The 27,919-nt window shown below is 37.6% G+C and overlaps 1 protein-coding gene across 2 annotated transcripts; it reads left to right on the top strand.

Moving 5' to 3' along the window:
- Positions 1-154: 154 nt before the first annotated feature.
- PUM3 (pumilio RNA binding family member 3) lies at positions 155-27,911 on the top strand. 2 transcript variants are annotated; one of them, XM_032989683.2, is made up of 18 exons: positions 155-868; positions 977-1,084; positions 2,910-3,092; positions 4,979-5,114; positions 5,827-5,902; positions 6,686-6,779; positions 7,006-7,072; positions 7,607-7,781; positions 9,556-9,659; positions 10,161-10,239; positions 12,006-12,104; positions 13,291-13,344; positions 14,930-15,010; positions 18,731-18,873; positions 19,674-19,896; positions 20,956-21,043; positions 22,980-23,070; positions 27,659-27,911. In XM_032989683.2, exons 1-18 carry the CDS (start codon positions 475-477, stop codon positions 27,786-27,788), a joined length of 2,325 nt encoding a protein of 774 aa, XP_032845574.1. In that variant the 5' UTR covers positions 155-474; the 3' UTR covers positions 27,789-27,911. The 2 variants fall into 2 exon arrangements, with proteins under 2 accessions (XP_032845574.1, XP_042660735.1); XM_042804801.1 differs by lacking the exon at positions 155-868 and having other exon boundaries at positions 875-1,084.
- Positions 27,912-27,919: the final 8 nt, after the last annotated feature.

Genomic DNA, 27,919 nt, shown 5'->3' with positions numbered 1-27,919 from the left:
TATTTTGACAGGCATGATGTTAACATTTCAAGGAGTGGAAAAACTAAACACTGCAATCCTGCTTATGCCTATTCTATTTTGCAAGCGCCTCCCAAGAGACAAGTAAAAGAAAAATAGTACTACCACAAACTGTATTTAAGAAAAAGCTTTACTCCACCGAATAGTATCTCTCTACATCACTTCTTCGGTCAAATATAATATGGGTCATATTACAGAAGTATTGACTATGCTCCAACTTCCTGTCATTGCTACTGTAATCACGCAAGTGTAGCAATTGCCACGTGTATGTATACGGATACCCTTTCCATTCGGAAGCGATGACTTTACTGAGCACCCGAATGTGAAAAAACACTCCGACGCTCCAGCCAAGTAGTCACACCTCCGTCGTGCTGAAGGAACAGCTCCACCTGGTGTTCTCCAGCACCATCGCTACTCCGTTCGTGCTGTGGCTCGTTACCTTACTTCTAAGCCAGAATGTTGGTTACATGTTGGTTACGCCGGGCACGGGGCCAGCTGCGCTCGAGAAGATGGCGGCAGGCCCGCCGGCCTAGCTGCGGGGCCGGCAGAGGGGCAGGCACAGACGGGAGCAAGGGGACGGGGACGGCGCGTTTCCCCGCAGCGGCCCACCCTCCCCAGGGCTCCGGGCGTGAGCCCGCACCACGGGGAACTGCCGCGGAGGTTCCCGCGGGGGCGTGGAGCGGTGCGGAGGCGGCCCTGCCACGGCACAGCGCCCATCGCCTGCTTTACGGCACGCTGCTCCGGCATTGTCGCGCGACAGCGGCCAGGCGGGCCAATGGGGAGCCGCGTCCGGCGGGGGGGCCCGCAAAGCGCGGTCTGGGTGGTGCGGCACGCGCGGAGCGGCGTGGAGGTATGGCGGGTCCGGGAAGGGTTTAGGGTGTTGAGGCTGCCTTTTCCTCACGTCGTTGCTGAGGGCGTCACGGTGGCCCAGTAGTGGTGTCTCTTCCTCCGTTTGCAGCGTTGGCCGCGATGGAAACCAAGGGTAAAAAGAAGTTCGTGGGGAAGAGTGGGAAAGCACCTCGTGGGAAGGCGCTACACGGGAAAAGGAAATTTAAAAAAGACAATGGTAAGAAGGCATAGGCTCCCTAATAGGAGCCCTGGCTGTGTGATTATCGCTGTGCACAGGCATGCTTGAACTTCATCGTTTTGGTAAACTTATGTCATGAAATGACTAGCCTGGGACATGAGTGAAGAGAGCTGAGTGTTGTCTACCTGGACTTCAGTAAGGCTTTTGTCAGTGTCTCCCGTGGGAGCCTCGCAGAGGCGTTGATGAGTTATGGGCTAGATGAGCTGAGCAGGCGTTGAGGTAGATTGAAAACTGACAGAATGGCTGTGCCCAGAGAGTGCTAATCCGTGGCAGAAGATCAAGTTGGGGGCCGGTAACTAGCAGTGTACCCCAGGGGTCCATACTGGGTCCAGTTCGGTTCAGCAGCTTCGTTGATGATCTGGATGATGGGGCAGAGTGTACATCAGCAAGTTTACACAGAACTGGGAGCACTGGCTGATGAACCAGGGGTCGTGATGCCCTCCCGAGGAACTTCAGCGGGCTGGCAGGAACCTCATGAGTTTCAACGAACAGTGAAATGCAGAGTCCTGGCCCTGATGAGGAACAACCCCGTGCAGCAGTATGTGCTGGGGGAAAGCATCTTTGCAGAAAAGGCCCGGGGCTCCTGGTAATCACCAAGTTGAACGTGAGCCAGCAGTGTGCTCTTGTGGCAAAGGTGGGAGTGCTGCCAGCAGGTCAGGGGAGGTGATCCTTGCCCTCTCCTCAGCACCAGTGAGAGCACACCTGGAGTGCTGTGTCCAGTTCTGGGCTCCCCAGTACAAGAGAGACAGGGACATACTGGAGAGAGTCCAGCAAAGACCATAAACATGATAAAGGGCCTGGACTGCTTCTCCCATGAAGAAGGCCTGAGGGACCTGGATCAGTTCAGCCAGGAGTAGAGAAGGCACAGGGAGATCTTTTCAATGTATACAAATACCTGAAGTGGGGGCTGCAAAGACAGAGCCAGGCTGTATCCGGTGGTGCCCAGTGACAGGGCCAGCCAGAGGCAAGGGGCACAGACTGAAACAGGAGGTTCCTTCTGAACATCAGGAAAGACTTCTTTACTGAGAGGGTGACTGAGCACTGTCACAGGTTGCCCAGGGAGATGGTGAAGTCTTCCACTTTGGAGATCGTCCTGGGCAACTAGCTTTGGGTGGCCCTGCATGAGCAGGAGGGTTGAATCAGGTGACCTCCAGAGGTCCCTTCCAACCTCAATCATTCTATGATTCTGTCTTACATTCAAAACTATACTGACTGTAAGATCAAATAACCTGGAAAAAGTAAAACTGAAATGCTTTAAATAGTATTGCAAGCCCTTCAGCTCCATTGGATTGACCTAAAATACTCTTTTAGTTAAAGATTTGAAGATGATAACTTTTTGAGTCTCGACTGATTTTCCACATTAAGAAAAAGTTTATTTGAGAGTTGAAGCTAGGGTGTGTGAAGTTCTGTGGGTTAGGATTGAGAAAGATACCTTTCAGTGTGTGGTTGCTTCTGCTTAAAACAGATGATGTCAAAACAACTCTGACCATAAACTGTGAAGCAGTGGGTTGCAGACTGATGACTGATGTCAGGGGTGGTGAAACTCTTAGTTTAGAATAATCCTTTTTATGCCTGGGCCATTGCATTGCTGCCCAGAAAATAATGTCTGGGCAAAACTCCCCAAGGGAGGAGTGGGACACCCAGGGACTGCAGTGAAAACACCAGCTTTGGGAAGCATGTAAGAATTAGTGTTATATATATAACTGTTACTTCAAACAGTTTAATACTTGTTACAGTAAAAATTTATTTTGAAGCAACATTAGTTCTAGGATAACATTTTAATTTCTGTTTTGTTGCTTAATAGATTCAGGTCCACCAAAGAAACTCCTTAACAAAGGAGATGAGGAGGGAAAGCCTAAATCCATTTCCAAAAAATTTGTGAAAGGACAGTTAAGACCTGGAAGAGCTAGTGTCAAACAATTCAAGAATAAACAGCAATCAGAAAAGTCTGCAAAGAAGAGGAAGCTCCAGGATGGTGAAGAGGGAGGTAAGCAGATTTTTAAGATCAGCTTAAAATTGATTGAATATCAATGAATATCACCTTATTGATAGAGTATTAATGGAAACTGGATTTTGGGAAACACTTTGTTCATCTAGGTCTTCCTCTTTCTCCCTGCCTTGTTACCACCTTTCCAAATTGGCTGAATGACTCCAAATTTACTTCATGTTTAATCTTTGCTGTGGAAAAAATTATTTCACCTGACTAAACTTGAGGCCAAAGTCATGAGGATCAACAGTTAGGAAGTTTCTTGGAAGTCAAAAGTGAAGACGCAATAGCAAATTTAAATAATTGGTATACCATCATACCACCATATTTTAATGACAGTATTAAGTGGCTAGCTTGAAACTGTCTGTTTTCACACAAATTTGGAAAACACGGAGTTTTTCATAGACCATTTTAGAAATTTGATCCTCTTTTCTAAAGATACTGGCTCTAAAATTTGGAACACAAAAACTCATGAAACAAAGTTAATTATCCTTTATATTATTTTTTTCCTGTGGTCCAAACCATCTAGTCACCTATTTTTAAAGAAAAAAAATAGACATCATCAGTGTTATCACTGCTTTTCATAATTTACAGATTATTTTTGTATTTATACAGAGAGGCTAAATAAATGTCTGGTTTTATCACTCATTAAATGGTTTTCTGTTTTTAATTTTGTTTCTGGTACATGAGAACTTCATGTTGTTTCTTCCTCTGCTGTGAGGCAAAGCTCTGCTAGGACAATTAAACAGCACTGTAAAATGAGAAGTGGAATCATATGTGAGAGATTCTGAAGTTCTGCAGAAGAATGTTTGTTGTTTGAAGGACAGTAGAAGGTGTTGACTATTGTTGCTGCTGTTGCATGTTTGCAGAATGGCATAACATGGAATATGCACTAAATGTCTGGAAATTTAATAGCAACAGAATGTTCATACTAAACTGCTTTTAAAAACTGCAACTGCAAACCTTTAAATGTTTTTAAGAATAACTGAAAGCTGCTGTGTATTGCACAGTGGCACAGCTCTCAAAGCAAAGTGTTCCTGTTTTTGCTTGTTGCTATTAGTTTAGCAGAGTGATAGAAAAATGGACAATATTCTTTGTAAAAAGAGAGCATGGGTTTTGGATGGTCAAGACAGTTAAGTTCATGCTGCTCAATACCAACAAGTGGTGGTTTAAGGTCTTAAAATTTAAAGCCGGGTCTTTAATGTTCCATGCAGCAGTAATAGTTACCATGACTTGCTTCTGTGAAACCATATAATATAAGATGACGGTTTTTGTCAAGGTTTGAATAAAACTAAAATCAAATACTTGGAAGTTTTCCATAACTCATCTGTGGCTCTTTCTATAAAGTTACCTTAACTGAGCTCGTTGTATGTCAGTGTATAGCTGTTGTATAGTATAATCCCATACTTAACGATATTTGATTGAATAAAAAGATCAAGCATGTAAAAAGGCTTTAATTTTTTTATTTTTTTCTGAGATTTCAGATATATGTCTTTGAGTTAGGGCTCTTCTTTTGAGAGAAGGAAAAGGTATGCATGTGTACAGGATGAACTAAAACCGACGAATTACCTGAGGCAGTCACAGGCTGCTAGGTGCATTTTCAGTCAATTTTCAAGCTAGTAAGAGGTTTACGGTGCATCCTTTGACAGAGCTTTGAGGAAAAGAAGTAATTTTTTTCCTTGTTCTTCCAGTATTCTAGAAGTGGAAATTACTAGTTTAGCATACTTATTAAATATTTATGCTTTCATATTAGCTAGCTGTGTAACTGCAGGCAAAGCTCCTGAATTGTTAGCAATTCAAGTCACAGAGCTGCCACAGTTTATACTGGTAAAGTAAATTGCTCCTCTTTTATTGACTATAGAAAATGTATGTATTCTTCTCTTCAGGGTCAGAGTCTAAGAAGCCGAAGTGGAATGACTTCAAAAAGAAAAGGAAGGAATTAAAGCAAATCAGACAAGTTAATGATAAAAGTAATTATGACATAATTGTAAAATCAAAGCAAATATGGGAAAGTGTGAGAAGGTAATAATGACTTTTTTTTCTTTCATTCATTTTGGCTGTTAGTCATAAGTTGCAAGAAGACTTTCTTTCTCCTCTTGTAATTATATGAAACTGTATTTCCACAGTGAAACTCCATGGGTGAACGATAACATTATGTGCAGTTCTGTACATGGTTAAAGCAGAGTGGGGTGACCCATGGCCTAGAAATGTCTGGATTGATTTCACTTGTATTTTAGGCAACAATTTGTGAGTAAATGCTTAAGGAGTTGTCTTATTTTTTGAATCCTGAACCAGAGAGCATGTATTGATTCAGCCTGATCTTGAAGTGGGATCACTGTATGAGTTTTTTTTGTGGAGGCTTGTATACTCTCTCTGGGAAGGAGTAATTATAGGACTGGGGCCCCACATCAGGAGGAGTTAGTTTTACTTGCTCTAAGCATCTATGCTTTGCAGCTTTGGCTGTAGGATTTGAGTTTATGTTATTTTTAATATTAATTGTTTCTCGGAAAAGAATCAGTTTGAAGTGTGGAAATCTGGTCTGGTTTCTGGGAACTGAAACTACTTAATTTCATCTATCTGCAGGTTTAATGAATGACAATGTAAATTTGGATTAGCATGAGCTAACTTAATTTTGTACTGTCTTGCTTCTTAATTTATAGATATAAATGAATTATACTACAAAAAAAAGCTGCTTCCTCTGTTAAGGCGGTTTTACTTTTTTTTTTGCTTGTAGGAAGAAATGTGATAAAGAGAAGCGAGAAAAGCTAATGAATGAGCTACAAAAGCTTCTCCATGGAAAAATTAAAAGTGTAAGAAAAATTAATGCCATCGTTCACAGATTCACAAAAGCTTCTTTAGAGAATGGTGACATATAAATAAACTTTCAATAATATAGTATTAACCTGTTCTTCCAAAAGCTACAGGGGGATTTTTTTAAACTGTGACTCAAAAAGAACAAAAACAGGGTTGAAAGGCTGCATTTGGCACCTGGATCTCAGGACAGAGATCCTAGGATGCTTTGTCCATCAGCTGGCTACTATAAAGCTGTCTGTTTTGTCAAGCAGCTTTAATCCAGTAAATTCTGTATTATCTGAACCTCAAAAACAGCCTCTCAGACTTCCGATTAATTACAGTTGTTACTTTGCCATATTCTTATAAAGAAGCTAATGTACTGGTACTTAATGATATTAAACAGTCTTTCCGCTTAGTTCCTAAAATACATAAATTTGCAGTTAAATACATGTTGGATTTTAAAGTGATTCTTGCTATTCCATGCCAAACTGGAACTGTATCAACACTCATTCTGAAATTACAAAGAATATGAGAGAAAATGAAATACCAATTTATGGTTTTCTTTCAGTATTAAAGCCTCAATGTATGTCCTTAATTGTCAGCAACTGCAAGTATTGTCTATATTTTGTTTGATGGAATACTTATAAAGCAGTAAAAAAACCCTTAAAACTTAATTTGTTATGAACAGTTAAATTTTAGAATTGGCATTAGATGCTAATAAAACTATATCAGAGGGCAAGTGCATTAAAATAAGATTTGTGCATAATGCCCTAGAATAATGAAATATCTCTGTCCTATAGCTGGCGTTTGCACATGATTCAACTCGAGTCATCCAGTGCTTTATTCAGTATGGTAGCGAGAAGCAAAGGCAGGAGGCATTTGAAGAATTGAAAGGTATTTTCTTCTCATTTATTTACGTTTCAACTATGTGGTTCTGTGTTGTTGTTAGGATGCTGTAAAACAATCCATATTATTTTCTCTTGAATATTTTTAACTTTCTACTGAACTGATGCATCATTCCTAGTGAGCTCTTAAAGTTTATTTAAATATATGGCATCTTGTTTTGTAGTGCTAATGTAGTGAAAAATCAAACCAGCTGAATGTTTTTCCCTTCTTCTAGATAGCCTAGTAGAGTTGAGCAAGTCAAAATATTCCAGAAATATCGTGAAGAAGTTTCTTATGTACGGGTGAGTATGAAGTGAATTTGCTTAGCTGTGTTGCATTGTTTAATTTCCATTGTGAATGCTGCTCTTAATCTATAGTGCATCGATTATGAATTAAAAAATATGTCTCTGGAAACATTTTTATAGTAGTGGTGAGACAGGAGAGTGTCTGGTGTTGTTAACAGTTTTCCTTTTGCAAAAAGTAAAGCTAAAGCTGTACACGAGGAAAACATACACCAAAGAAAGCTCATATACATGCCCAGAGTTGATCTTTGCCTCATACAAAAAAACCTGGCTTTTAAAAATTTTCTCTGCTTAGTGTTTCAGGGAGGCATCCTTTATTCTGTCAGATTTATCCACTGATTTCTTTCCCTCAAATGCTTCATTCTTGAGTTCTTCATTTTCATAAATGCCACGAGGCTGGCCCAGATGCGTATTTTTCCTGGTTTCTTTGCTAAAACTTATCACCTAAATGTGCTTCCAAAATTAAAACTATTGATAGGTCAGTTTATCCCTGAAGTTTTAACTCTTGCTATCTATATATCCCCTGTGAAACAGGACAAAACTACAAGTTGCAGAAATAATAAAAAGTTTTAAAGGCCATGTGAAAAAAATGCTCCGTCATGCTGAAGCATCTGCTGTAGTTGAATATGCATATAATGACAAAGCCATTCTGGAGCAGAGGAATATGCTGACAGAAGAACTGTATGGGAACACTTTCCAGGTTTACAAGGTGATGTTTCAATACCTCCTAGTCTAAGGTGTTTTAGCATCTAATTTATTGTGTTTGTAATACATTACCTAACTTACCTACCTCTTCTTTTGATTAAATTTCTTTCTGTTAACTGTCCAAATGTAGTCTAGTTTAGCATGTTTAAAAGTTATGATTACTTGCACATTTCTATTCTAAATTAAATTGTGTTTTTTCAGTTCAAACTCTGTGAAATGTATTATGTTGATGTATGAGCTTGCTCTGCTTATCAAAGACAGTCTCATATCATATAACTGCAGTTATCATAGTGTCATAGTGTCTAGCCTGAAGTGGTCTTCCTTGCTGACACAAGATTTAGGCTTAATTCCCCATTAATGCTGTAGATGGATTTTGTGTCAGAACTGCCTTATGTCTTCTGAGAACTGAGCGTGAGCAGAACGTGCCTATATCTAGATACAGTATGCCATTTAGGCTTATTTTTTTGGCTTCATTTTCTTTTTACATGGAGACTATAGAACTTGATTCCAGACTCTCTTGAAACAATTTAAATGTAGATCCTCACCAGGCAGTAGGAACCTTTTGAAAAAGTACAACCCCCTTTCTTTTGACTTATGTTTTTCCTTCTTTCTTGCTAACTTGTTGAAAGTTGGTTTCTATTAAAGTCACAAATAATTTTATTAGCTACAAAGTACAAAACTGTATTTAATAAAACTGCAATTACTAAATACACGAGAGTGACCTTTGCACCCTGGTTTCCAACACAGTACACTTTTTTAACAGAAATCTTTGGTAATTGTATTCTTATAAAAGTTAACAGTTTATTTCTGAACTGTGTTGCTATTTTTTTTCTTTACAGGTTATTATAAGTTTTAGTAAAGCATTTTGCAACACTGTAATAGAAAAGTGTGTTTGCTGTGTTTGTGGGCTGTAATTTGTACTGGGATTAAAACAGCCTCTGAGATCGCAGTGTTAGTGTTGATCCTTCAGACATTCCTGGCATGAGTGCTTTGCGTAGTCTTACTTTGCAGTGCAAACCTGAGACTCAACAGTGTGTGAGTTTATAAGAAACTACAATGCAATCTTTAACAAAACCTGGAATTTCTTGGAGTTTTGAAATGTGTTGTTCGCCTTTTCCACCTTTGCCTCCAACTTTCCACCTTCCCCTTCCTGCCCCCCCTGACAGGGATGGTTAGAAACACATTTCTTCTAATTTTCTATCTGTCAGACTATTCTTCTACTAACATATTCTTTTACCAGAGTTATTGGTGTATTTCTTTAGGTGAGATACCAGGAACCAGTTCTGTATTTAGATTAGATGGTATATATTCATCCTTTCTGCTGTTCTTGAACTGGAATTTCCTGGGCCTTGGTTAACTTCTCAGTTCATTGACTCGCTGTGTTGCCCTCTGACATATGCATGCTGTCATGCAGAATTTCTGCTTAGTTCAGGAGTTCTGTAACACAATGCCAGTTTTGTGCATTTTACCTTGTATATGACAGTCTCATGAAGAGCTGACCATAATTGGCAAAAAACAGTTCAGACCATAGAAGTAACTTTTGTTTGATAATGGTGAATATTCAGTTTGTAGAATCTTATTACACAGCTACTGACATACTCAAAGTAGATAAGCTTTTTATTTTTAAAACTGTAGAAACTGTTAGTTTTGCAGAAAATTAAATTTGTTTGTGATACTGTTCATGAATTTTGATTGAAAATGGACTAAAGATTATAATTTTCTGTGAATGCTCGTACTTACTGGAAACAATTAAACTTCTGATTGTGCATTAATTTCAGACACCAGTTGTCCCAACACTGGATAAAGTGCTAGAAGCTCAGCCTGAAAAGAGAGAGGCCATCTTGGATGAAATGAAACAGATTCTTACACCAATGGCACAAAAGTAAGGACAAAAATTGATTTAAGATGTGACAGTCTAGCATGAGCCAGTTTGTTTCTGACATACAAACAGGTAGTGATGTTGATACTCTTTTAAGCTGTAACATCGCTGCATTGGATAGTAAGTAACTATGGTGTTGTCCTAAAGTGTCATAATGAGTGTCTCACCTTAGTTTTGAACTCCACTTCTATAAGCTAAAGTGTTTCCTGCCCCAGCCAAACAATTGGTAGAAATCTCACAGTGTGGTATGCTTCCAAAATGCATTATTGGATAAGCCTTTCTAATGGTCTTTAGGAGAAAATATTTTGCTAGATTTTAGAGTTTGTAAGTTTTGGTAGAAACTTTCACATATTGTAAATGCTAAATATCTAATCCAGAATGACTGTGTGTTTTCTGCACACCACACTGCCTAACTTTTTTAAATACAGGTGAAGTATTGCTAGCTTATTTTAAAACTATTACTTGTGGGGGACTTTTTGCTTATTTTCCTCTTCCCAAATACAGAGAGGCTGTGATAAAGCACTCACTGGTACATAGAGTATTTTTGGACTTTTTCACTTATGCTCTTCCGAAACAAAGATCCGTAAGTATGTTTTGTTTGTTTTTTGTCTTCTTTTGCCTTTAAGTGAAATGTTTCTGATGTTGTCATTAAAGTGCTGTAAGGTAACTAGACAAAAACACACATCTTACATTTATAGAGTTTTACACACCTAGTGATTCCAGATAGATGATGGGGAAGTAGTGTTGCGTGGACATAGATAGTAACTGAACTTTCACATTAAAGCAATAGTGTCTGTGATATTTGAATTTAAAAAAAAAATCTAATTGAATATCTGATGTTTTTTCTCTCCCTGCTAAATGGTCCTTCTCAATAGCTGTGGAATAGGTAAAGCCAGGAACATTGCTTCCACTAGTTTATCTTTCCATTGTGTGGTAACCACTTCTAGCCATTGTCCAAAAAGTTATTGACCAAAATACAAATCAGATTGACCCCTCTGTCAGCAACCAAAACTTTCTCTTCTGCTTCCTCATGAACCAAGTATATGGCTGGTATCTCTGTGTCTATAATAAATTCCAGTTTTAAGCTTACCATAGCCACAGTTGCAAAAACTAGGCCTAAATCCACCTGTGTGATGTGACATTGTATAAGCTGGTGTCCTGCTTGGCTTCACTTGTCTTCAAGCGGTGTCCATCAACCTCACCCTGGTTCTGCAGTTCAGCAGCATCTCACTCCAGGCCAGGTGGAGCTTTCTGGACTTGCTGTCTCTTTCCTACTTCTGCTGGACTGGACTCCTGAACTCTTCTTTGTTACTGTTATCGAACACAGAGCTAAGAGTAGTGAGGTAGGCTATTCATGGCCTATTCTGACTTTAGATCTTACCTAATTAAATATTTCTGTGCATGGTTTCATGTAGCGCTTTTTCAGGGAATGCTTCTAGATTCACGGTCTTGTGTGAATTGGAGTAAGGGGATACCTCTTCTTCCTTGCTCAGGCTTTTTGTAGAGACATGGTAGCATATGGATATTCTCTTTGGAAAACCCTTTTGTAGGCCTGTTCTTGCCTGTGCATATAGCTAGTGACACTAATCATGTTGTGACGGAGCAGTTTCTAAATAAATAGTAAAATGTTTGGAACCTCTAACTAGGGAGCAAGAGGAAGCTAGAGACAGAAAGGGAGATAGATGGGAGCTTCATGTCAGAGAAATCTATCAGATAATAACAGTAGTATCTAGTAACCCAGGAGGGTTGGTTTGGGTTTTTTTGTTTGTTTGTTTGGGCTTCTTTAGCTTGGTTTTATTTTTGGTTTTTGGCTAAGGGTGTTATTTGTCAGATGGCTTCAGAACCTCATTCCTTTGATATGAAGACTTAACTTTTGGCTGCACCTTCTCATATCTGATTTATCACCTCACCTGGTGCTTAAATGACCTTTTAGTTCTTACTTTCTGGCTAATACCCTGTATGTATAAATAAATTGCATCACCTTCAAAGATTTTCTTCCTAAATGAACAGTTGTCTTTGTCTCCTCTAATTCCTGTCTCAGTTCTGAGTACCCTTCCTTGAATTTTCTGTGATAGGACAACTGACAAGCTTCAATTCTCATTTCATAGGATGAATATGATGAACAGTGTAGTTTTGAAGCAAAAAAGCTTATGTCATTTGCAGTCTTTTGGACTCCTTTTGTGGCTGTTTTTCATTGGTCAAGACAATGAGAGTGGTTCTGTAGAGCCAGTGGTGCTCTCTGTATTGTCTTGGGCAGACAAAAAATCCTTCCATGCACTTAACCACCTGCCTTGAGATTTCTCAGGCCTTTTCTTTCTAATTTTTGCTTTATCGCCTTTTCTTCCTCAGGAAATGATAGAAGCTATCAGAGAGGCAGTCATCTACCTGGCACACACTCATGATGGAGCCCGAGTAGCAATGCACTGCTTATGGCATGGTACTCCCAAGGTATTGTTTGATTTCTGTCTGCCCAGCCCTCTTTAATAATAATCTAGACTGAGACTGTGAATATAATTAATTGCTCACATGGGCCCTTCTGCCAGTAAACCTTTTGACACAGTTAAATATTTGATAGCGAGGTTAAAAAGTGGTCTAACTTTATGTATTGATAAATATATATAAGTGGTAGGTTTTTTGTGAATTAAATGAATCCACTAGAACTTTTGTAGTGGAAGCATCTCTTTATTTTTAGCAGCATTCTTGGAGATGATGGGTAAATGTCTTCCATTTTAAGATTATTGTCCATTCATTCATCCTGTAGATTTCTTAATGGAGGTGAAAAAGGCAGTAAGGAGAGGACAGTAAAGAAGTCATAATGTGGAAAAATGTTTGGCTTTGGAATACCAAGATTTAGAAAATGTTACAGGAACTGTGTTTTAGTTTTTTCTGCTGATACAGTATCCTGAAATACTGAAGGTGTAACATATGCCAACATCTGTTGGAAATATTGCAATGCCAATGTCCTGGGTTTGAGTGGTGGGGTTTTTTGGTAGCAGGGGTGGGGGCTAGAGGGCTGGCCCCCTTCTATATTTTTCTATATAAAAAAAAAAAGACAACTTATGAAAACAGTCTGCTTGTTAAAGAGTGAAGAAAAAAATATGAAGTTGCTAGGACCTAGGGGTAGTAATGGTGTAAAGAAGACTGAGCAGTGATTGCAAGATCCAAAAGTACAAGCACTGAGGAAACTTTCTGCCAAAAAAATCTTGCTAGCAAAGGGGTTTTGCAACAGTCCTCACTAAAGATTCAGGTCCTGTTGAGTAAGTTTCTTTCCAAATGAAGAGTTGAAGTGTATTCTTCTGAAAGCAGTGAACAAGATACGGGTGAACATATCTGGTGGTTTGATTTGTTTGGTTTTGTTTTTTCAAGTTACCCTTTTTGTCATCTCTCCTTGGTGACTGGTCTTGTAAACATATCACAAAACCTCCCTGGGACTGATTCTTTCACAGTTCAGGTTTAACTCTTCACACTGTTTCTAGGTGTTGACTAATAGTACAAATGTAAGACTTTGGTAAATAGCCTTTGCTTTAGTAAGCAAATTGAAGGTTATATTTTTTTAAGTTATAAGTAACAGTTTCGTTATTCAGAATCACTGGCACTATAGGCTCATTCAAGTTTCTTGTTTCCTTCTGGATAGGACAGAAAAGTCATTGTGAAAACTATGAAGACATATATTGAAAAAATAGCAATGGTGAGTGTTCATTAACCATTTATTTCATAGTTTCTGAAACAAGTGATTTGATAGAGGCTAATTTGAATGTACTTTGGTACTGAAAACAACTATGAGATCTTAATAAAACTAGGTTTAAAATTGTGGTGATATATTAGATAATATGAAATATATTGAACTACATGGAATATTTAGAAGCATACTGAGAAGCTTCATTGTGGGCACTATATGTAGTAATACGCTTCTGTAAAGTAGCTGAGTTAATTATAAGTCCTAAATTTTATTTCTACAATTTTTTTTTTTTTAAGCCTGACTGTGTTGCATCTTCATATGGTTAATTCTCCTTGGTTGGGAGTAAAATAACATGTATACAGAAGAGGAACAGAAATTAAGATTTGTTGGGGATGTCATTGGAAAGGCCATTTGGATGTCCATATTTCTTATATGATGCTCAATAAATTTTTTTAAACCAGAAAGCTTCACAATTAATTAATGCTGAAGTGACATACAATGGAAGAAGTCTGTATTTAATTTTTTTTTCTGAGTAATATATATGTTTGAAGACTGCAGCACCAATAGAGTAAGAGTTGCAACTAGATTTTGTAGTGCTAGACAAAACTGCACTTGTGATGACAAGCTTTTTAAACTTCTTGCCTCCCTGCTTGCTGTGTTGTTCTGTTTACTGATAGTTGAGTGGTCTCAATCAGTGATCTCCAAATGTTTTTGATCACACAACACTGAGCATGCACCCCAAATATATGCATATTTATGTATAAATTATGTACAGGTACTACTATGTTAATATACGTTCTAAAACAAACCGAAATAGAAGTTGGAAAAGGGCAATATGAAGACAACCACTGGTTATTTATAAATATTTATTAATGGTACAAAAATTATTTTCTTCCTACACCACAGTGGATTGTCTTGCATGTCCCACTTTGGAAACCACGAGTCTAAGTAATGTTTCTCTCCATAATTTTCTAGTACCAGAATAAATGAGTTCTTACATTTTACAAAATGCATATTACATAGAAATGTGCAACAGTGGGTAAATAATCGCTAAAACAACACTGGAACACTGAAGATTTGGCTTTACTTTGACATAGAGTCTCACTGACGAACAAGTGAATTGGGTTTTGCCCTTTTGAGACTTGCTCTCCAACAGTGCAGTAGAGACTGTATGGCTCACTGCAAAGACACGATCTCCAAAAATACAGTTTGTGATTTACCTCAGTTTTAAGCAGATCCACCATAGAAATAAAATCTGTATGTTATGTTCCTGTAAGGCAAATCCTGTGATTTCAAATTATGATTATACAGTAGGACTAAGTTAACAGTTTGGGTGTGATAAAGCATTATATCAACTTAAAATGGCAGGTCAACTTAAATCTACCTTTATTTTAACAACCTGCTTCTCTTAACAAGCCTTGCTTTCAGAGAGAGCCTAAGTGTTGGGCTTTTCTCGTTCCGTGACAGTAGACAGAATTTGCTTGTGGTTCACGTTGTGTCATGTTTCAGACAAACTAAGAAATGTTGATTCTAAGTTAATTAGTATGTTCCTAGAACTTGACTGCATGTGGTTTCTGATGTCTCATCTTTGCAGGGTGAATTTTCTCATCTGGTCTTGCTGGCAGCATTTGATTGCATTGATGACACTAAACTTGTGAAACAGTTAATTATATCAGTAAGTAATTGAATTTTTCCTAAAATAGTATACTAAATTGTGTCAGTGTGTGTGTCAGTGTGTTTGTCAGTGTATAGGAGGATGAGAGTAGGAATACATCTGCTTTTTTTCAAACCATTTAATTCCTTTTCACCTTTTCTGTTTCATTATATTTGTGTATCATTATTACACCTTCATAGAAGACCTCAGCACTTTCATATGCTCTCTTTAGTTATTTATTTGAATTAGTTTTTGAGCTAGATTCAGTGCTTGCTGAAAATTACCCTTTTTGTACATGTTAATTTGGCTACTGGATGACTGGAATCTATTTAAAGTCAGTGCCTTTGTGATAGAAATTTGAACTCTGCTAATATTCAGATTAATTGGTGGACAACTTTAGAATGAGGATGTTACCCTATCCCTTCTACAGGCAAACCTAAAATGTCAAGAATGTTTGTGCCTAGCATGTCCTTTCTGTGCAAACTCCTTACTGTAAAAAAGGTTGTTCAGCACATTTAGCCATTTTCTTTTGCAGAAGTAGCATCTTGGAAAGTAATACTTCAAGATAAACTGTAATAAACTTTCTGGAACATGGCAACAGGCCAGACTATACTATACCGTTACTTCAAAGAAGAAAAAATACTTGTCGTACTTCTGTTTGGATGCTGAAAACATTAACTCACATTAATTCTCAAAACTTGACATTTTAATTAATATGTTGATAATCAAATGTCAACTACCATTCTGGATAAAATCCATTTAATATTTTTATCTTGCTTCCAAAATGGATACAGGTAGATGTCTAAAACATGAGAGCACTCTAGCTGTTTTGCTTCACCTACATGGGATTGCAGAATGAAAAGTAGGGATAGTATGATCTAGTCTGCGTCTGCTTCCTTTTGGAATGCCCAATTTCCTCACCTTCCCTCCAAAAGTTATTTACCTGGGTTTCATAAAGTGTTTATACTTAAGATTATATTTACATGCAAATTTTATCACTTCTAAAATATTTTAATCTGTAAATTACCATAAAGTTATGTTTTCACTCTGATAAAAGAGACTTCATAGTGCACAGCTAATTTTCGTGAAAGCATGATTATTAATGTTGATGTATAGGTTGTAATGTGCTTATAGCAGAACTCAGCTTTTAGGACTGATGGGTAGAGAGGCAGTGGCAAGAAGGTAAAGATGAGGCAAATACTCTGCATGTGAAGGAGGAATGTGAGGAGAAAGCAGTTATGATGAGTCTTGCTTTAAAAAATATGAACAGTTCTTCCATTAAGCAACTTTGTATATGAGGGAATTGGGTTTCTGTACCCTATCGTGGAGATTTGACCCTAAGTTTGTGCCTCTCTGGTGGGTGTAGAGAGATGAAGGCATGTCAGTGTGGAGATGGCTTTTTTTTCTCAGGTATATTAGCTGTAATCACAGCTGGGTTTTGTTTCCAGAGTCCAGTCTGCAATGTAGCAACTTCCAGGCAAGTTCCAAGCAAATATGCCCTGACAGATCAGAGCTGTCTTGGTATGAGATCTCTGGGGCGTTCCTGTGGTATGTTAGAAACGCTGTGCTTTCTGGAGGATTTATTAGTTCAGATACTGTGTTTGGCTTTAGCTGAGCTTCCAAGGTGTCATTAAGTTCCTGAATCACATGTGTTTTTCCACCGTATGAGATCAAAGATAATGGAATATTTACTGTTTGGTCATCCTATCGCATCAATCTGGACAGAAGAGTAAGGAGAATAAGGAGGAGCGACCTTCACACATACAGAATTGGCCCATCTCAGTTTATATGAGGTCAGGAACAGGGAAAGGATGTCAGGGAAAAGGCAAACAAATATGAGATAAGATCAAAACCAGCTCTTCAGACGGCAAATGAAAACAAGTAGGAGAGGATGAGGTGAAAGCATCTAGAAATGAAGCATTGAAGCATACTGTATAGAAGAATCCAACCCTTAAAATGATCTTAGAGAGCAGTTAGATTTCTAAAACACCTTATACACCTTATCATTCTTTTCATACTAAAATTTCGCTTAAGGAATGTAAGGAAAATAATAAATACTGGGGGGAACTAAAAGCAGTGTTTGTGCAAGTCTTTTGGGGTTTTTTTGTTGTGATGGTTTTTTTTTGTTTTGGTGTGTTTTTTTTTTTTTTTTGTGGTGTTATAAAACTGATCACTTACGTGGATTGGCAGAATGGCTAGGAATTTGTTTAAGCTTTTTTAAATCTTTGAGGGAAGGTCTTTCCTTCTCATCGTGTCTCAGCTCCAAAGAGTCTTAACCCAGGATGAAAGAACATATATGCTGCTTTAAACCTTCATATGTGATTAGAACTGTACACTGTGAGCTTGGCATGTGTCAAGATTTGGGCAGATTTTAGTGGGAAATCCCTCTCTTTCATGATGATTCCAAGCAGGCAGTGCCAGGGAGATGTTTACCAACAAGAGACAGCATACCTGTGTGGTTTAGAGTTTCTCTTGGTACTTTTTCACAGTTCTGTCACTGAAAGTGACCAAATTCTGTAATTCACGGGAGTCACATAATCAGTGGAGGAAATGAACTTTTGGAGGGTTTAAAGAAAAATGTGTCTATTACCTTTTATGCAAAATGGCTATGTTATAGGTTGATTTCAAAGCACAAATTATTTTTGTGTTTATTTGTAATAATTATTTTCTTTACCTGTTTTAAGTTTTGAAATATTTCAGCACTTTTGTCATCCCTTTAATTGATAAATGAACTTCACATACGTCTGAATTTGAATGCAGATGCTGAGAAGACAGAACATGGTTTTGGTTGGAGTATGAAAGTTACAGTAATAGGTTCTTATTCATGGTTATAGTGCTGCATCAGACTGATACTCACCTCAGATTACCAAAACTCATTTTCAAGTAGGTTTAAGCAATGTTTTTGAAATAAGAGCATTGTCTTACCATTTCCTACCAGCTTCTGAACACCTTTCTCTGTTTCTCTTCCATTCAAAGACAACGAACCAGGCCCTGGTATACATTGTTCTATTTATATTTTTCTAGAAGTTGCTGGAAGGATTTTCATGGTGGAAAAAAAGGGGTTTTAAGGACTATGGCCTGCAAAATATGCTGAAAGTGCCCATGGCTCTCTACAGCCCTTGTTTTGCTTTGATAATCATGAATTTTATATATTAAAAGTTGCCAGGAATGCATTATCATAATGGTCAAGAGTATCTGGATGGTATTCAGTATTCTCCAGTGGTAAATGGAAATAGCATAAAATTCATGTTGATATGTGAAAGGGCATTTGTTGAGAAACTTACAAAAATTTTAGTACAAACAGATAGACTAACATAGGTGCTACCAACTGAATATAGCAGCATGCTTTTATAAGCAAGAAAACTCCCTTGCATATTAATGCATTTTTTCCTCCCACCGTGTTAGTGCACAAGTATATGATGTGCCCACTGTGTGGTTTACAAAGTGGTTACTGTAGCCAGCAACTAACCTGTGGGGAATACCCAGTGTTTTCTGTTAACACTCAAGAAAACCTGAAAATAATACTTCCAGCAGAAGTCAATTTTATTCTATTATTGAAATTTAATTTTTCTTGGTGAATGTTCTGTGATCAGTTTAAGATGGACTTTTCCTTCCCATAGACTGTCACTGCTGTATATAGTTTTCCTTTCCTAAGCTTTGCATTTGAATGGTAATCAGTGATTACTGATGTCTCAAAACTATTTTCATTAATGTTTTGTTGCTGCTTGTTTACTTTTACAGGAAATAAATGCTTCTTTGCCCGATATAATAAACAACAAGTATGGGAAGAAGGTCTTGTTGTACTTGCTAAGTCCTAGAGACCCTGCACATTTTGTTCCAGAAATCATCACACTTCTGCAACAGGGAGATGGAAATGCCTATAGGTAACTCATATATGAAGGTCAAATTGTTTTCCCTAGAGTCCAGAAGAGTTCATGTAACTTTCTGTCATAATTGATTTAACTTCATTATAATAATGAATTTTCTTTATAGTATATTTAAGTAATGTAAATATATACAAATGATACATAAGTATTATTAGATATGTTAAACTGTAGACCTTATTTTTGCATTGTTGGTTTAAAGTTCTGATATGATGATTGGTGACCAGCAGTATATTGGTGATCAGCACCTTGCCCCCTCTGTAAAGGGCAAAAATTGTGATGTGTTCTTTGTTTAAACTCCTATATCAAATTTGGTGTAGCAGAAAGTTTTTAATATGTATTACTGGTGTTCTGAGTTGCATAAAAGTATATCTCAAAATCTAGCAATAAAAATGGAACTTGTTAATTTGAATTCAGTCTCTGTCTGCTATTGACATTGATGCTTATCAGCTTTTGAAGAAGGAGCAATTTTAGATGATTAGTGAGCTGTTTAAGAAATTGCATCTCAGTAGTTGAGATAACAATGAATAGAAAATAAACAGGTTAAATTGTTGTTAACAAAACCCTTAAGAGGCCTACTGGCAGTCAGCTTTAAACACTACATTTTCTCACTCCATATGTTCTTAAAATGTGTGTGCAAGGTAGGTTTAATTGTATGTGAAACAGGGAAGAATAATACTTCATTTTGATCTTTCAATAATTTGTACTTGTCTCAAATAGTATACATGTTCTTAATTTCTTATTGCTTGATATGCATACAAGAGAAGTCTTCTACAGTAATGTGCTGTCTCTTTCATCAGTAAGAAGGATACTGAACTCCGACGCCGTGAACTCCTGGAAGCCATTTCTTCACCTTTGCTAGAATATTTGCAAGAACATACCCAAGAAGTAGTGATAGATAAAACTACCTTTGTCTTGGTCGCTGACATCTTAAGAACAGCTCCTGGTGACATACAGCCTGCACTAGATGCAATTGCTAATTTAGCAGCAGAAGAGCTGGTTCCAGGTGGTCGTGATGGTCAGGTAATGTAACAGAGGACAAGGTGCTGATTTTGCAGGTTGTTTGCTTATTTGGTATTACTAAAATGAAGTCCACCCACTTTCTCCTTTACATAAGAAATCACTGTACTGCCCTGATAGCACTCATACATAAGACATGATCTCTGTTTTCTGACATTTTCCATTAATAGTTTATTATTACTGTATCTGAAGTGATGAAGGCTTGACCCAGCATTTCATCTGAGTTGTAGAGCAAAATACTTTATGATCTTGAGTCTTCAGAACTACTTTAAACACTTTGTGGGAAGGTAGCTGACGATCATGTTTCACAGTCTCTCTTTTAATGTTATCACTGTGCATTCAAGCAGCTAGTAGATTTTTATAGTTCATTTGACTGTTTACACTGAGAATGATAGGGTCTCTTAGCTTTCAGGTATGTATATCTCCATGCAAGGAAAGATCTTATCTAAGAGCTGTTTGTCTTTACAGTATGACCTTCTATTTGAAGTATATCCCTCCCCTATTTTGTTGAGTTAAGCTCAGTCACATATGTGTCTGTAGACACTATATTTAAGACAGACGCCCTCCAGATCTTCATAGTTGTGTTGAAGTTGCTTTGTCTTTCCCCTTCTTTAAGATACGCATTTTACAGAATTACATATGAACTACTCATGTTTTCTGACATTTTCTGTGAACCATAGTGTAGTGAATTTTCAAGTCTATGAAAGTGTGGGAAGTCTGGAAGTTCTTGTAGAGGCAGCTAAACCAAGAGATTCTGCTCAGTAAGCACAAAGTGCTTGGAGGGGTGGGTGAAACATTGGTTGATATCGTTTGTATTACTGAAATTCAGATGTTACAGGAAAGGTGGTAAAAACTAAACTGGTCAATTTAAATAAGTATTCAGATACTTGCATAAAACTTGATATTTACATAGGTGATGACTAAATGGATCAGTGTGATATGGTGTCTGAGGGCAGAGTGGATAAAGCAAGGAATATTTATGGACAGACATGTAACTGCATTTTGAAACATTGTCATTAAATAATTTGGTGTTGGTTTGGTTTGATTTTTTCCCCCTTAAAGCTTCATATTGCAGAGCATCCAGCAGGCCATCTAGTTTTGAAATGGTTAATAGAGCAAGATGAAAAAATGAGAGAGAGTGAAAAAGAAGGTATGTTGGAAATTCAGCTTTATTTGATCAAATTATGAATTCACAGTAATCAGTTATCTGACCTAAAATAAGATTGCTGCATTTATTTCTTTGAATATACTAATATACGGAAAATTTAACATAACGCCTAAGACTATTGCTTCTTTTTGCTGTTGTGAGCTGTTTTATGAACGGAATGCAAATGATACATTTGTTTTTTTCTGCACAGCAATACAGTTCTCTTTTTTTTCTTGGGGGTTTACTATGTATTTGGGACAGGGTTCATTTCTGTGCATAGAATGTCTTGATAGCTTTGCTAAATTACACATCAGTTTAAATTATAATAATAGAAAAAGTAAAGTCTATCTAACAGGGAGACTTGTTTAATTAGTGCTGTGAGCCAAACTGTAGTCTTCACTGTGTTCTTTAGTGCTGCTGGGTTAATGCTTTATAACTTATTAAAGTATTTCATGCACAAAACTATCTCTGTTACTTTATGTCCCAGAAGGCAGAGATTGGACACAGATGTTCTCATCTTAATTTAGATTTTAAACTTATTTTATTACCTAACTGTAAAATATTGTTGTATGAATCACCATATCCTAATAGATACTACTTTTTCTCATTAAAAAAACCCTTAAAAAATGAAAGGAGATGGATGTGGCATAGTATAATCTGGAAGGAACTACGCTGTGTGTAGGGGGCTTTTTTCTTTGTAGAATGATCAGACCTTGTTAAAGTTTTTTCCCTCTATTCCTTTTTTTTTCTTCTTCTTACTACATTCAGGTATCTGCTATTTAATGTAAAAATAAGAGTTAGTAGGGTTTTGTTAAATGCTTCTGAAAGGAGGCTGTTTTGCTACTTCTCAAGTGGATGATTAAAAATGTGCAAAGGGGAAGTTTTATGAGTCTCTTCCATAGGCTAGCTTAACCAAGGCTATGATAGTTACCTGGACTTATTTCTGCTAAAAGTGTGCAATTCCTATTTTAAACACAAGTGGTTCCCTTTGGTCTTTTTGTTTTCCTCCAAAGAGTGAGCCATTCAGAATTGTTGCTCTAAGTTTATGGAATTGACATTAAAAAAGAACCAAATTGTTATCACGTAGGCAACAAGTTGAATAAAAACTTCTTCAGATGAAATTCTGATCAAAAGTGACAGTGAAAAATAGCTTCAGTGTTTGTGTGAAGGTTGGAGTTTGTTGGGGTTGGGTCTGTTTCTCTGGGTTGCTCACAGATAAGTTTGCTCAACATACAAGTTGTAAGAGCAGTTTTCCTTAAGTTCAGTTTTTAAAATTCAGCTGAGGTCTTGAGGTCAGCATAGGTTCTTTCTTTTGGATATGCCATTAGTATAATGAACCTGCAAGTCAACTTAAGCTTTCAAAGCTACTGAGGAAAGAGCCCTGTAGCGTCAGTACAGCTGAAAGAAACAAGTTTCCTGGTGGTTTTCATGCATCAATAAAGCATTATCTCTGATGTTTTAAGTAACTTCATCTGTGAAAATTCTGTTTCTTCACTTGTAGAGTCAGATGCTTAAAACTTAGCATTTTTCGGCAGAGGTGTGTATGTATTAGCATATTTCATATAATTATCTCTTGTGTTGGTGTCATTCTTACCAAGTTCTTTCTTTGGAGTGGATGCCTTCTTTAAGACATGAATAGCCTTTGACACCCTCTTAAAAAAGAAACAGCAAGTTTGCTTGCGTTATACTGGTAAACTGTCACACAGTGCTGCTGGTGTCTTAAGTAATTTCAAGCAATACTTGGAAGTAGTCAAACATCTATAAAGGTATTCATAGTCAATTATTCAATAGTTAGTTACGTTGAGAGAACAAAATTTGTGAGTACTTGGTGGCTTAAATCTGTTTTATTAAATCACAACTGCAGAGAACTTTTAACAGGCTTTTTTATATAAAGATACTAATTTTTTCCTTCTCCCCAACCCTCTCCCACATTTTACAGTTTGCTTTGGAAGAACATTGGTGGAACGTGTTGGTATTGAGAATATGAAAACCTGGGCAGAAGTAAATCGAGGTGCCATTATTCTTTGTTGGTATGTAAGGCACATGACTATTTTTGATTAGGTTCTAGTGTTAATTACTTGAACATCTAAGGGAACATCAGCTGAAATTTCTACCAGCAAAATGCCATTTTTTGCTCCATGTGTGCAGTCTTTCATGCCACTGGTAAGTCTGCAATGGAACAGGGTAGTGGAAAAATTCAAACCACAGTTTCTGTGGATTGTTACTTGAGCTTAGGCTTTTGCAGCACTAGGAAGTAGCTCAATGTTGTAAAATCTTAAGATAAAAAATCAAATTTATTTTTAAAATTGTGCCTACCATGTCTTGTTTTACAAGCACAAAATTCTTAAGAGCGGTCAGCAGATATCTACATTAAAATAAGTAATCCTGAAATACCTGTGACTGGTGGCAGCATACAAGAAGCCAAATTTATTTTTTTTCTTAGCTTACTGCTTTGTGTTGATACCTTAATTATGGAGCCTCAGTATGTCTCATACTGAAGCAGAAAAGTGTTTGTGATAGACAGTTCAAAAGAACAGACCATGCAAAGGCTTATGATGAGCTAACTGGCTCACAGCTTTGAAGCATTGAACCATGCAACTGGTGAGATCAGGAAGACCCCACAGGAATCAGACTAACATTAACATTTTGTTTTATCAAATGTGAACAGCTGTGTTAATCATCGCTGTTTTCAGTTTGTAACTACCTGTCAATGTCAGGTCATAGAAACCCAAGGTTTTGTGTTTAGCCCAAAGTGTGTGGTCTGTGTTCTGGAACTGCTGGGTCAGGATTGCACTGCTTCTGAGCCAAAATCAACAAACAATTCAAACCGACAACATAATTTTGAAAAAGAAAAACCTCTTCTTTTTTTCCGCCTCACTTCTCTTTCCTAAAGTTACTTTAGACTTCTTGCTCTTTGCTTTCCATCTTTGTTCTTTATGACTTTAGATTGAGGCTACTTTGACATTCATGCTCTTTTGCAAGGTGAATGGGAAGCTGTTTTCACTAATAGGACTTTCTGAGTTTGATTCTAACTTTGTTTAGTCATTATTCAGAGCACTAGTGAGAAGAATTGGTAGTAGAATAGTAGTTGCAATACAGATACAAAACCAGTTTATGTAACGTCATCATATGGATCTTGTTGTTAAGATTGTTCAGCTGCTAAAATGATAATACCTTTTCTTTACCTCTCATAACTGTCCTTTAGAGTTCAATAAATGCATCTAAGTTATCTGATCCTGCACACAGATGTTCAGTAGAGATTTGTTACAAAGGCCTGTTCAGTGTATTAATGCTTTGACTTTTTTCCCCTAACTTAAGGCTGAGGAATTTCATTTAATATGTGGTATTGCTGGTTTATGTACTAAGCTATTCTGATTGTCCAAATAAAGTTACAAAGTAAATTAGTGGAATTTTTTCCATGTGTAACACTTTAATAGCTATTTAACTGTCACCATGACAGCAGTCTCTTAATAGGCGTTGAAGACTTACATAAAAAACAGGAAACTAGTAATTGCTTATTGGCAAAAACCAGCACAGGAGCGGCGTATTTTATGGAAAAGTCTGTGAGGAATGTCAGTCTTTCCCTCTCTCTGCTATTACTCATGGCACTACAGGGTGGGGCTTCAACAGGTGTGCAGGGGACCTTATGTCCCAGATTGGCAGTCAGACATTTTCACCAATACTGAAACTCACCTAACAGGAAGGAAAGATAAAACTATGGGGGAGGAGTGTTTGTTTGTTTGCTGGAATTTTGTTTTTAGGTTTGGGTTTTTTTTTAATTTTAATTAAATCTGAATCCTTTGTAGTTTGAGCTTCTCTTGATGACTCTTTAAACATGACACCTTTTTGTTTAGGCAGCTGAGAACACGTGAACATAACCAGCTGCTTTTGTTCCTTTTCATGTGATACCTGCTTACCTCCCTAACACATAGTAATTAATCTCATCTTTGTTTAACTGTATGCATTGAAGTGGAGAGGCTACCTACATCGTATAGTAATGATAAATCTAGTTTAGTCTGGTGTAGATAATAAGTGCGATATTTTTTTGCAAAAAAACAATTGTCGAGTTTTAAGAATCCTTCTTATTTTAAAAAAACATTCAAATAGTTTGTAAAGAAGCTCATATCCCTCAGACAGAGGTAATTTTCAGATGCTGCCAGTTCTCCCTGAAGCTATGATAGATTTTTGTTTTGTTGTTGGCTTTCAGAAGCCATCTGTCACTTATGTACAGATACAAAATTTAGAATTACCCAGTCAGTTGTACCCAGTACATTTGAAGATTTGTGGTTTTCTAGTCCTTTAAGCTTATTCACCAGTTATGAGCAGTTAGCTGTGTGTATGTGATTGCTTATTTACCAGATATCCTCTGGACCCCCTCCTTTCATTGCCCTAATTGCTTTTAATTTGATTTTTATAAAAAAGTCTGGGGCCTGTTTCTGACCTATTACAAGTGTGAAGAGTCATAAGATAATGAGAGGGCTCTTTGCAAACAGTACAACCCATCTTAATGTAAATAAATTGTTGTAAATACTTCAGTGTTGGGGATGCTGGTCTACTTACATTTTTACATCTGGCCTCTCAGTATTTTTGAATTTGTCAATGATGTGTTACATCAGGGTAGAAAATGGATAAAAGTATTCTTCACCAAATGACTTAATGATTTCCATGTCATTTCTGTAATGTGTAAAAGTTATGTTTTGTATCAACAAAATATAATAATTGCCTGCTTTCCAGATCTTAGAATACTGTCAGAATAAGAATTTTAAAAACCTCAAACAGCTATGTTGTTTTTTTGGCTGCATTATCAGACATGTAGTTGTTCTATATTAAAAATACGGTGTCTTGAAATATCTGCGGATACCAAGATTTTGAAAGGAGCTTTTCATGTATAGTTGTTGCCAGAGTAAATTAATTTTTAGAAATATATAAAATACAGTCCAGAGTGGCTTGCTGCTTTGTATGCTCTTTGTCTCTGGTGATGAGCCATGTGAATCTCTCAATGTTAAGTACCAGTGTGTTCAGCACATCCTTTGTCGGTACTCTTGACCTTCTGGCTGTTATCAGGGGTACATGACTCACAGAAAAGGTGAAAAAGTATCACCCTGTGTTGAATTCAGTTTTAAAGAGGGCCTCTTGATGAACTAGTACTGTCATAGCTAAAAGTGTAACAGAAGTTGCTGCCAGAAGTTGTTAGTCATAGTTGTAGAAATAAATCTAGGAGCAAAGTAGATGAAAATAGTGGCTTTGTCAGATGGGCATTGCATGCTTTACTGACTGCAGCATTGCCATCTTTCACAGGATTTGGAGTCCTAAGGGGGCCAAATTTAAATCTTAAGCTGCATTAATTCCTTTTATGTCTTACTTAGTTCAGCTTTCCACATCTAATCCTTGTTTAAAAACTAGGCAAGAAACAAGCTTTTAGGTAGCTGCAAATCTGGGAGCTGTTTGGAAGAATCCTAGGGATTGTAAAGATTTGTAATATCATGCTGGGTACCAGTACATGGGTGTTACAGTTTGTTTCCAGTCTTAGTTTATTTGTATGCCAGTGCAGTTTGTCATTCTGTTCTGGATTGCACACATTGGCTGTAGAAGACAGTAAGTTTTTTAGGCAGTGTTCACTCATCATTTTGAAGTAGCAAATTAGGTGTGCCATTACCTCTACTGATTTTGTACTATAATCCAAGAACATTTCACCATTACCCAAAGGAAGCAGGGGAAGGATGATCACTGCCTAGGTTGATCTGGATAGTGCAGAAGCTTTTTCTTTTCTGATAGTATTTTACAGCTTACAATGAATTTCCTTGGTTTTGAGGAAGAAAAGTTATCAGGGAAAGCTGGTTTGTTTGGTAATATGTAAAGAAGAACAGAACTGGTAAGGCTCTGTAGTCCTGCGCTAAATGAGTCGTGGAAGTACAATAGTGAAAGCACTTGACGTGTGTTAGATGTTCTTCACTGCGTTGAGTTTTAGCACCCCCATTACAAGATGGGTGTCAACAACTGGAGCGAGTTTAATAGAGTGTGACCAGCATGGTCATGGGCTGGATCCCTTGGCCTGGGAGGAGGGGCTGTGGGACTGGGCCTGGTTCACCTGGGAGAAGGCATGGCTTTGGGCGCGCTGAACATCATCCCCGGCACTGACAGGAAGGGATGGAGGAGAGCTGGGCTCTTCACAGCAGTGTGAGAGTGACTGGAGGGCAAGAGGCAGTAGCCCAAGCTGAAACATAAGCGGCTCAGGCTAGAGATAAGGAGAAACCTTCTCCCCACAAGGACAGCCCAGCAGTGACCCAGGGAGATTGGGCTGTCTCCTGTGTCGGGGGGAGTTTCAAGCTCACACTGGGTGAAGCCCTGATCAGTCTGATCTGGCCTAATGTTTGAACCTGCTTGTGTGTAGGGATCTGCAGTTCTTTCCAGTTTGATTTATCCTGTGTTGGTTGTGTTCTCACTTGGTGTTTCATGCTTTCTGGAAAGTTCTACATATTTTTCTAATAGGAGGTAATAGAATATGCCCTGAACTGTATTCTTCCTAAATAGTTATTATTTCCTTACCTGGACAGCTTCTCTTCCTATGACATACATACTGACCTTTGACATCCTTGTTTTGTTTCCTGTTTCTTATAGCCTTCTCCGGAGTGCTGATCAAAAAGTGGCAAATACAGTCAAAAAAGGACTGAAAAAGCTTGTCCCAAAGTTGAAGCTGAATAAAAATGTAAAAGGAATAGAAGCATTACTGGAGAAATTGACTTCTTAGTGTAAATGAAGCCAAAAAGACAATTTACATCAGTGCAACCAACCAAGAGTTGGTAAGATTTTGCAACATGGTTGTTTTAAAAATCAGTGTATGCATTTGTAAATTAAATAATTTCTAAAATGATTTGTCTG

The sequence above is a fragment of the Tyto alba genome, unplaced genomic scaffold (genome assembly GCF_018691265.1).
Source record: "Tyto alba isolate M040663 unplaced genomic scaffold, T.alba_DEE_v4.0 Super-Scaffold_42, whole genome shotgun sequence".
In the NCBI taxonomy this organism is placed as follows: domain Eukaryota; kingdom Metazoa; phylum Chordata; class Aves; order Strigiformes; family Tytonidae; genus Tyto; species Tyto alba.
The sequence above is the reverse complement of the archived record's forward strand: the minus strand, read 5'-3'. Positions and strand labels throughout refer to the sequence as shown.

What these genes read in the sequence shown, in the direction of transcription:
- PUM3 (XM_032989683.2), top strand. Translation starts at nt 475, where the DNA reads ATGTTGGTTACATGTTGGTTACGCCGGGCACGGGGCCAGCTGCGCTCG. An exon ending in ACACTTTCCAGGTTTACAAG is followed by an intron (nt 7,782 to 9,555) that starts GTGATGTTTCAA and finishes CATTAATTTCAG; the next exon opens with ACACCAGTTGTCCCAACACT. An exon ending in CTCTTCCGAAACAAAGATCC is followed by an intron (nt 10,240 to 12,005) that starts GTAAGTATGTTT and finishes TTTCTTCCTCAG; the next exon opens with GAAATGATAGAAGCTATCAG.